Source organism: Neolamprologus multifasciatus, chromosome 10, assembly GCF_963576455.1.
Source record: "Neolamprologus multifasciatus chromosome 10, fNeoMul1.2, whole genome shotgun sequence".
Classification (NCBI taxonomy): domain Eukaryota; kingdom Metazoa; phylum Chordata; class Actinopteri; order Cichliformes; family Cichlidae; genus Neolamprologus; species Neolamprologus multifasciatus.
Window position 1 is genome coordinate 24,891,382 of NC_140448.1, and position 10,311 is coordinate 24,901,692.

The following is a 10,311-nucleotide window of genomic DNA, read 5'->3' on the forward strand; positions in this document are numbered from 1 at the left end:
GTCGTACTAAGGATCAGTCCTGATTTTCATCTTGTAATTTAATCGTCAGCAAACAGTTAATGAGTAAATCAGTAAACTATGATATGCAATGTGTTGCCCAGCTCAGCATCTCCTCATTTACACTCATTTAAATCTAAAATGTCCATTCATTTAATTATTTGCACCTTGCATCTGGAACCCCGGGCGAGCAGAGGGAAATGGTTACAAAAAAAATTTGCCGTGGTCCTCCGAGTCTGATGACACAGACCGAGCGCTGGTATATTCTTCCCTGGACGTCCAGCGTTCGTGTCGCATATTAATTACGTCGCGGGACGCTCGGACGCGTTGCTATGACAACTACCCAACACATTGGAAGTTACTCCATTGTAATAAGGAAAATCAGTCCAGTCGTGGCAAGGTGATCCGAGTCCGTACTAATGAAAAAGATGTTAAAGCCTAACGGGACCTTATGGGCAACACTTTTCCAATCTTCTATCGATCATTTTTGGTTAGCCTGTGTCGTTGTAATTTCCTGAGATTGTGAGGGAATATCCTAGCAGATCAGCAGTTTCTAAAATATAAAGTTCAGCCAGTCAGGCATCAACAACCATGCCATGTTAAGTCACTTAAATCACCTTTCTTCCCCATTCTGATCCTCAATTTGAACTTAAGCAGGTTGTTTTGACCATGTCTACAAGCCCAAATACATTGAGCTGCTGCCATGTGATTGGAAAATTAAAGGATGTAACAAGCAACTGAATGGGTGACCTAACAAAAGGGCCTGTGAGTCTGATATTTTGCCAGTGAATGAGCTACACAACTATGTAACTACAATGTAACAAAAATAACTGGAGCTGATGTTAAAAATAATAAAAGTGTAAATAATTATCACCATTTTAAAACATATAAATGTACATCGGTCACAAAATCATTAAAAGGAACATGATTTTTAAAAGCAGATGTTTATAAGACCACACCATTTCACAATTTGTATTTACCACAGAAAGTGACATTTATTTAAAAAAACATAACAGAGGTGTTATTTGTTAAATGGAGTCCTAAAACAGGTCAACATGACTCTTGACCCACACAACAAACAGCAAATCCTCACAGGGACATTTTCAAGTTTAGTTGCTTACTCAGCACATTAACTACCGCCGTTAAAACTACATACACAGAGTAAGACACTGCACAAATCCCTTCATTACCAATAAATAAATCAAAGCAAATTTCTGTCAGCTTTAATAAGCAATAATTAAACAAAGCCAAAGAGTTCAAAAGGAAATTTTATACTCCATGTCATTCTTCACAACCAGCAGAATAAATATAGGAATCTGACTGTTCATTGACAACATGATCAGTTTTCCAAGTATTAAAATCAAAGATCTGGGGAAAGTGAAGATGATCCGATAATAATGCTACAGGCAAAGACAGTATCAAAGGCAAAGAGAAACATCATGTTTGTTATTGCTCTTTTAGAAAACAATCTGTGCACCAAATCATCTTTAAAACATTGAGATATTTCAGAGTAAAAGCATCATTCTGGATTCTCCCTCCCTACGTGAAACGTATGATTTTACTTCTGGAAGACAACAATAAACTGAAACATATAAATCTCTTCTATTGTGGAGGCTCAACATGTCCTGGACTCCTCAGTGCTGAGCAAGAGCACTGATCTGAACGTAGGCTAGAAAACGTACACAAGATTTTCCAAAGTTTGAGAGCGGACCTTCAGGCAGACATCAGCTTCCTTTTACTGCAAATCCAAACTCGCCAACGCTGAATGTAGGGCCTGGGCATACACTGCAGAACAAAAAAATGTTTTCATGTAGTTGGATTGAAGCTCAGTAAGCAACCAGATGGTTGAGTGTGAATTCCTCACCTTTGGGATTATTGTAGAAAACACAGTTGTTAGCGCAGGTGTCGGGGTGGGAGTCCCAGAACGAGGACGCACAGCAGCAGAGAGGAGGGAGCTCCAGTTTCGCCTGAGACATTCGCTCCTTCATTTGAGCTCTCAGAGCTTCAATGAACCTGCAGAAATAATAAGGAGAGCTTCAGCTTCACAAAGTCATGCATACATTTTTTTAAACAGTGGTTTGTGAGGGTCATACTTACAAACAGGGGGTATCACTTTTCCCATTTGTGTAACTGGGACTTAAAATTTGATCAATTTTATTATATATTTATTAATGAAGTCGCAGCTAAAGTCAAGCTCATTTTATTTCTAACAACACAAAAACAATTAGAAAGTAAAATTTTAACTCTTCGCCCCATAAAGATGACTTCACATTCTCCCCTTCCCCTACTGATCACTTGTCAATATACAAAAATGTCTTGATTGATTATACACCACATCTCACTGGACCTGGAAATGGACCAGACTCTAGCCAGGAAGAGGCAGAAAACACTGATGGGGAGAAATGTTATGTGACTCCAGATGAGTGACAGAAAATGAAAATGAACCCTACAGACCCACATATGCCCCGTCTCTCAAATAGGTTTGCAGCAGGTTTACATCTGTTATCCTATTGGAGGCTACAAAAGCCTTCAAAATCTAGCCTTAAATAAAAATCAAGTAGCACTCTCCAATGACTGCAAACAGACCTCCACATTTAAACATCAGTGGATTTTCCTGTTTTAATTGCATTAGGTATATTCAGTTGAGTCTCTATTGCTTAATTACCTAGCAGCTACTTTGCCTTTCTCCTCTCTTTTCCTCCTCTGTAGCTCCACAGCTCTCTCCTCCTCCTCCTCAAGCTTTAGTCGCTCCAGAATCAGCAGCTCCCTCTCCTCCAGCTTCTGCCTGGCCTCTGCGAGCTGTCGAACTCTCTCCAGCTTCCTCTCCTCCTCCAGACGCATCTGTTCTTTCTCTGCTTTGATCCTTCAGTGAAGACAGGAACACGCGAAAGGAGATTTTCACTGACAATAACATGTAATTTAAGTTTAAAGGAGGGTTTTTTTTTTTAAATTACTTTGGATATCTATTCAAGCAAGCTCCAAGCAAGCTCACTGTTCAGTTAAGAAAACAAATGTTTTTATTTCCTCTACTGTGAAAATGTGTCATGTTAGAGAGATCTGCTGCTTGACACTTTATAGAGAGATCTCAGGATTTAGATTCACTTTAATGGAACGCCCCAAACCACAAGAGGAAGCGATACAGCATGCTACGCCTGTCCCCTCTTCACCTTGCTGTCTGTTTCAGGTGCTTCCTGTGCTGCTTGTTCTCCTTCACTTGCTCTCTCTCGATGTTCATGGCCAAGCGGCGGTGCATCAGGAACTGAGACTGGCGCTGCAGAGACAAACACGCTGTCTGTGACATCTGACATCAAACCAGTAAAGCCAAAGGTTTGTGCATGCTTCTGATTCCTACCTGTCTTTTCAGTTCTTCTTGGTCAGTCAGAGGCCAGATTCTGAAGCTGGATGTGAATCCCGAATCAGGTTGTGATTGTTCAGGATTCCACAGTGGACGTTCACTTCCCTGAAAAGCATACAAATAAAATAAAGACGAGTGAAGACTGATCTACTGACCCTCAGCCAAAGTAATGTATGTATGAAGGTGTTAAAAGCACATTATTATCAAAAAGTTGACATTCAAACAAACATTTCTTTTAATAAAAATAAATAAAATAAAAATGTATTCCTCCAAAATATCAGTTTATAAGCATAAATAGATATTCAAATATTAAAAAATTGACTTTATATTATTGGTTAATGTTGACACATCCTATAAGAACTCATTTTAATAAGAGTTTCCTGCAGATCCAATCTCTGATTTATCCTATTCTCTGCTACAAGGCTACTTTGTTATATTTCCCTTTATTAATTAGATACTGTAGTTTGTACAGTATTTATGGGATAATACTTCCCTTAAAAGCCAGGTTAGATTCCTTGACCAATCAAAAAGTAGTGTCTTATTACTTAATGCTATAACTTAGCATTAAGTAATAATGATATTAGTTAATAAGTAATAATTACTTGATGAATAACATCTGTAAAGAAAAATGCCTCCAAAAAAGCAAAACTGTGCCAATCATAACATAAAAAAAGAAAAAGACACAAGCATAATATACAAAAGAGCCTTTGAAGAACAAGCCTGAGATATTTGTAACCATTAGAGGTTACAGCTTTAAGAGACCTGACTCAAAACATAGAGAGCAGTAACTTGTTGACACTTAAATGTATCTCAAGGAGGGGCTCAAAAATGTGGTGTTTGCCACCACATTTTCTCCTTTATCTTAACAGTTACAAAGAAGTATCAGTAAATATTGGCATTTTTTATCTGGTGACCCTTCCACAGGTTATTTGTTCAATAATATATCAATTTGTGCTAAAAACCTGAGAGAAATACTAGCCAGGGCTCATTGCCATAATTCTTTATCTTTCTGCGTTTCTGCTGTACCAGGAGATGATCCCCCCATGTCTAAACTGGGAAGCTATGATATAAGCGGATACCTTTTGTGCACTGATATTTGATATTGAATATATGTTTTTGTCATTTAGCTGCAGATAACATCTGTTAACTTTAGTGTTAACTTTCTGCCTACATTTTTACACATTTATTTTTCCTATGTCTAGTGATTTTAACATCATAGATTATGTGTGTATATTGATATTGTCTTGATACTATTTTTCAAAAACTGTATTTTTGTATGTTGTGCTGGTTTTATTTTATAATTAGAGTTCTGATTTCTGAATGTTACAGGAATCTAACCTGACTTATTGTGACTGTTGTCTGTATTAGGCTACCCTGATTATGACTTATTGCTGAAATATTTCTGCCATTAATAAATAAATAAATTAATAAATATAAAGAACTTTCTACCTTTTTGCTGGCATCTTATCCCTTTTCTATTGGCCAATATTTATCTTCAATTCATCCCATTAATCCCATTGATCCCATTAGTGCCCCCTGCAAACCTGAAAAGGATAAGCTGAAGCGAATGGATGGATCAACAGTAGCAACTAAAAGCATTACAAGGTAGTGTAGTGCACTTTGAAAATGTATAACATTCATACGCATAACTCCATATGTACAGGCTGCAGCTGGTAAAGATTAAAGTTATGCCACAGTTAAGGTGCGTGCAAAGTGAGAAACATTTAAAACAAGTGACAATTTTAACAACACTCTAGTTTTTTTACACAGGTTTACTCATCCAGCACACTCACAATCTCGAAACACTGTTTTTTAAGATACACACAACCCTGAGGCTAAACTCACATCTGTGTGGTTAGCTGACAGCTCACTCAATTTCCTGTGAAAACAAGCCAACACAAAAACAAAAGCAAAAATCTGTACAGACAGAGGAAGCCTGACATAAGCCTTTCTTTATGTTACTGTCCTTGTTTGGAGCTTATAATGATTCACAAGATGTGAGAGGGAACTGGACATTATATTTATATATATTTTTTCCATTAACCTCACACACATCCACGTCATTATCATGATGATGATGATGTTGATGTGGTAAAATTAAACATTACAGCCTGTACTGAAATAATGAAACCTGACCTGGTTTCAGGCTTATAATTCTGCTCTTTGAGGCGTTATATCATGCTCATAAACTTTGAACTATACGTGTTTTTGAGTTGGCAAGAGTGAAACAGAAGCTCACTCTTAAATCTTTAGCCCGTGAAGCTCTTTGCTGAACTGAGTGCTTTCAGACCTGCTTATGGAACAGAATAACTGGACGTTGGTGAGGGTGGACTCTGCCAGTGCAGCAACCCAGGAACTTTTCTAATGGCCGTCAAACCACGTCTTTATCGGCATACACCAAAGTATCAAAACTCATCATTAAAGGTACAACAGAGGTAATCAAATCTAATCTTTGTGGGTTGAAAGAGTTAAGTTTATCATCATGCTCTAGCCATCCCATGTAGGCAAAATAATTCTTAAGAATCCACATTGGACTTTAACATTAAGGGCAACAATTTACACTCAATAAACACTGTGTAAGGCATTTAAAAATGCAGCAATAGAGAAGAGGAGAAAAGCCTAATACTCTTCCTAGCACTGAGCTTTCAGCCTGACATCCACCAACAGTTAAAGCATCAGATTTTCTGTTTACCATCACATCGCAAAGAGCCAAGTTCTGACCTTTACTGCAATCGTAAACTGCCTGATCATCAAACTTACTATCTACATCTTGCTGTTTTTAGCCTGTTTCAATATGGCGTAGCTACCGTGTAGCCACCTATTAATTCAACTTCCCATTTCTGAGTGGCTTGTCTATCTCCCTGCCCTAAATATACCCAGCTTTATCTTCATTTTTGAGTGACTGAGGAGGAAGTATAGGGTAATTTTCCATAGGGTACTTCCGTGCAGGCTTCACTTTTAAGATCCAGAAGCTTTACATCCATCTTTTAAATACTATATGACATGAAAGTGAAGATAATTTTTAATGGAGGTGTACAGCAAGTTCCAAATTCACTGAATTTCAATGTTGGTTTTTGACTAAAAAAGCATCTTACAGTGCAAATGCACCTGCTCAGAATGTTCCAAATAATTTAACCTTATCTGTAACTATGTGGTGGCCGAGTTGGTCGGTAAATTTGTGGATATAATGAATTTCACGTTAAGAAAAACCATTAAAAACTGAAAGGAATAAACACAGTTTGAATATTCAGTCACCTTCTGTTGAACAAGTGGACATTCATGTCGACTGGTGAAGACAACATCATCTTCCTCTCCTAGAGCATCCTCCTCTGCTCCCAGAGCATGAGATTCTGCTTTCTGTGAGGTGAAGGGGAAATGTTTAATTATAACCCGAATATGGAATTATGGGTTTGAAAAGAGGAACAAGCATGAGACACAGGCGCTCACATGTCTCGTTTGAGAGATGTTCCAGCTGCCTCCAGGAAGTTCTGACGTTGTTTCCTCTTGCTGCATCACCTGACAGGCAGCCAGTCTGAGTCTGACCTGCCTCATGCCTTCAGCAGACTGGAAAAGTGTGGAAATAAATACAAATCCAGATTAATCAGTGTCACATTGCGTGAAGTCACACAAAGAACAGTGGAATCATTCTGCAATCCAAGAACAGCACACTTTACACACTGCAAAATATAAACAATCAGACACAATAAAAAATAAAGAAAAAGAACATATACAGATAACAAGGTCTCAACAAATAGATTGACGTTTGAGGCAGATACTGCAAACTTCATATAAATTTCTTTTAAATTCAATGATAATACTTTTAAAACATATTTAAAAAATTTTTAAGAAAGCATGTCAAGGCTGGTTAATGAATCCTATAAAGAAGATGACTATCAGTTTACAAGTGGAATGAAAACTCGATGCACCCCTGGTGGACAATAAACAATGCAGACACTCTTTGTAAATATCTACATTACATTAAATTTCTCAGCCACACCTTACCCACACACACATGTTATTATCATGATCAACATGTCATTAAAGACAAAAGAAATATACAGGTTTAAGAGCTTCTTATAATCAGGAAAGACTCCGGAAAGCAAACTCTGGGGCCTACAAATGAAGCCACAAACTGCACTTCTTCTAAAGGCCATTTGAGGCTTGATGCGAAAGATTGTCAGTCTCAATAGACTCACATGTTATATGAGCACATTTACAGTTTTGGTCTCTATGGATACTTTCCCCCTTTAATGACACCTGTATGGTGGGTGACCATTTTATAATTCATCCGCTTGGATTTTGTTAAGCCTTAAAGTTAGGGTGTCGTCCTGTGACTGACAGGAGGTCCTAAATAGGCAGCCGTGGCCAATCAGTGTCTGCTAGGCCTCAGCTTCACCTACTTGAAGTAACTGAACTGAACTATTTCGCCCTTTTTAACATCACTACCATCCTACCCTAAAAAGCAACTAAGCTGAAAACACATCTAAAAATCACATCTCACTAAAGTTTAGTTCTCTGGAGGGTGCACACATTGTACCTGTAATTATTTACTAATATCTCACCTCCTGAGGTCTCCTCTCCATCACCCTTTGCTGTGCAGCAGTTCTCACTGTCTCACCTTCACGATGGGTCCAGATTACTCGCGTGTCAGGTGTCACCTGGACAAAAAATACACCATATGCAACAATACAGGACAAGCAGACAACAACATCAGCAGCAGGAAAGGCAATCAGAGGGCTCAGCTATGCGTGTGTTTAAAATGTGGTTTCACAAAGTTTTCTCAGATATGAGGAGCTGCTTCTTCTAAGGGTTTTATGTTATCATCAACATGCCATTTAATTAGATATTAAATGTAATAAAACACCTGGAACATATTTGATAAATTTAACAATGACAATGATAGTACATTACAATTTGTTTTACCTTTTCTAAATGATAGTCAAAATAACTCAATAATGTTAGCTATAAATCCTGTTAGCTGAAGTGTTAATTTCAGGTGGGAATCTGGGGTGAAAGGAATATAATTAACACTTCATTTGAGTCAAGTTTTTTTTTTACCACTGGATCTGTCTGCAGCTGCTGTCTCTTCTTGAACAAATGTGCTTTCTGTGCCACACGGTGGCGCACTTCATCCTGAAAACGCTGAAGGCTCTCTTCGTTCTCCCTCCTCTTCTCTGCCTGTAGCTCATCAGTCAGCAAAGCAAGAGCCTAAACCAAGACACAGGAAAACTAGTTTGGAAAACTGTAGTGAAGAAAACCAAGGGCAACTAAGACTTGCACCAGCTAACCTTATATAAAATTTGCATCTAGTGCAAGTCTACTTGCCAGTTAAATGTCCTTCTATCCTTTAATTAATGTAAAATCCTTCTGTGTCTCAATATTGATAAGTCTATGATCTTGCACAGTTGAGTTGGAATTCAAATAGAAATTTTCCAGGTTTTTCTTACCAAATCACAAGTGCACCCATTCATTCATAGTCAGTAGAAGAGACAGAATGTGTGTTAATGAGAAGGAGACAGGTGTAATAGCGAAGGTGGATGACGACTCACACCAGCAGACAGTGCACATGAGAGGTAAAAAAAAAAAAAAGAGCGTGCAAGCAGGGTGGAGCAGGTGGAGATGAGCATCAGGGTGATTTATGACAGTGAAATGTGAAATTTCTTAGAAACATAATGTTAAAGTGAAGAGTGATTTTAGATTAAGATCAACCAATGTGTGTTGACACACTGGATCTATTCAATATTAATAACAGTTATAATAAATGTCTAAACTACAATGGATTAAACTCCTCCGGTGTGAATATTTGCTTATATATCGATAGTTCTTTAGTATGAAGTACAATTAAATGGAAAGGAGACGGGAAGGAGAGCTTATGTCAACAAACAGTAACTGTCAGCAGTTAGCTTCTCCACATCCAAACTTACAGCCGGATGCTCCACGAAGTCTTGTCCGCCCTCCACCCAGGCTCCCACCGCCACCACCGCCTGGTTCCTCTCAGCCAGCACTCTGCTGGCTCTGAAGGCTCGGTGTTCCTTCATCCGCCCGACTGGAGCTTTGTTCCTGCCGTTTTTAGGAGCTATAACCCGGTTAGCATTCATTGGTAGCCTGGTAACCAGGCTAACGTTTCAAGCAGTGCTAACCCGCAGATAGTAATATTTTTACGCGGGCTTACTACAGACAGACACAGCACATACATCGACTCTATTATGCACGAATTCCACTGTTTAAATGGCAAAAAACAAACAAACATTTAAAGCACCTGTTACGAGGACCTGTGCACAATCTAGACCAACTGGTTTGTTTGAGTTTCGCTGACTTCAACTTCTTTGAGCGTTTTGGGGTTCACCGGCGCATTGCTGCCCCCATCTGGCCAGGAGGAAACACTGGCAGGGCTGTCATTCCCACACACTGGGAAATGAAACGACTCGAGATGCTCTTGAACGACTCCATCAATCTGTCCATATCATAAATTATAGTAATAATTTTATAAACAATGATTACATGCATACATATAACTTGAAAATGTGTAAGAAGACTTTATAGTGAAGCATTTTGGTAGCCTTTGTGACATGTTGCTTTCAGTTTTGTCTTTTTTCTGCACCAAAATGAAACTGTGCTTGCCATAAAATGGAAATATAGGCCCTTCTCAGCTACTGTTGGGCTTATTTTTGCTGTTGCCATAGCATGCACAGCTGACAGGAGATCAGTGGGAATAAGGACACATGCTCGCCCAAAAGGATATGTATAGTACTTAATAACTTCATGTAAGAGATTAATTCAAGAGATTATAGCTCAGAGGACACGTCTATCAAACATGCTTTTTCAAGGCTCACTAATCTGGGAGCGTTATTAGTTTTGGAGGCACAAAAACTCAGAAGGAACCAAAGGTTGACAGATTTCATCCAAGAATATTTGCACCAAATTTTATATGCATTCAAAAAAATACTTATCTGACTCTC

At 38.5% G+C, this 10,311-nt stretch overlaps 1 protein-coding gene across 2 annotated transcripts; it reads right to left on the reverse strand.

Annotated features, from left to right (window-relative positions):
- Positions 1-1,247: 1,247 nt before the first annotated feature.
- On the reverse strand, positions 1,248-9,827 carry ccdc15 (coiled-coil domain containing 15). Of its 2 annotated transcripts, XM_085174909.1 has the most exons (11): positions 9,612-9,825; positions 9,277-9,412; positions 8,411-8,560; positions 7,915-8,010; positions 6,800-6,916; positions 6,608-6,709; positions 3,350-3,457; positions 3,165-3,268; positions 2,663-2,860; positions 1,862-2,010; positions 1,248-1,782 (listed from the first exon to the last, which is right to left on the reverse strand). In XM_085174909.1, the coding sequence occupies exons 2-11, from the start codon at positions 9,388-9,390 to the stop codon at positions 1,733-1,735; spliced, it is 1,188 nt and encodes a 395-aa protein (XP_085031035.1). In that variant the 5' UTR covers positions 9,391-9,412; positions 9,612-9,825; the 3' UTR covers positions 1,248-1,732. The 2 variants fall into 2 exon arrangements, with proteins under 2 accessions (XP_085031035.1, XP_085031034.1); XM_085174908.1 differs by having other exon boundaries at positions 9,277-9,827.
- Positions 9,828-10,311: the final 484 nt, after the last annotated feature.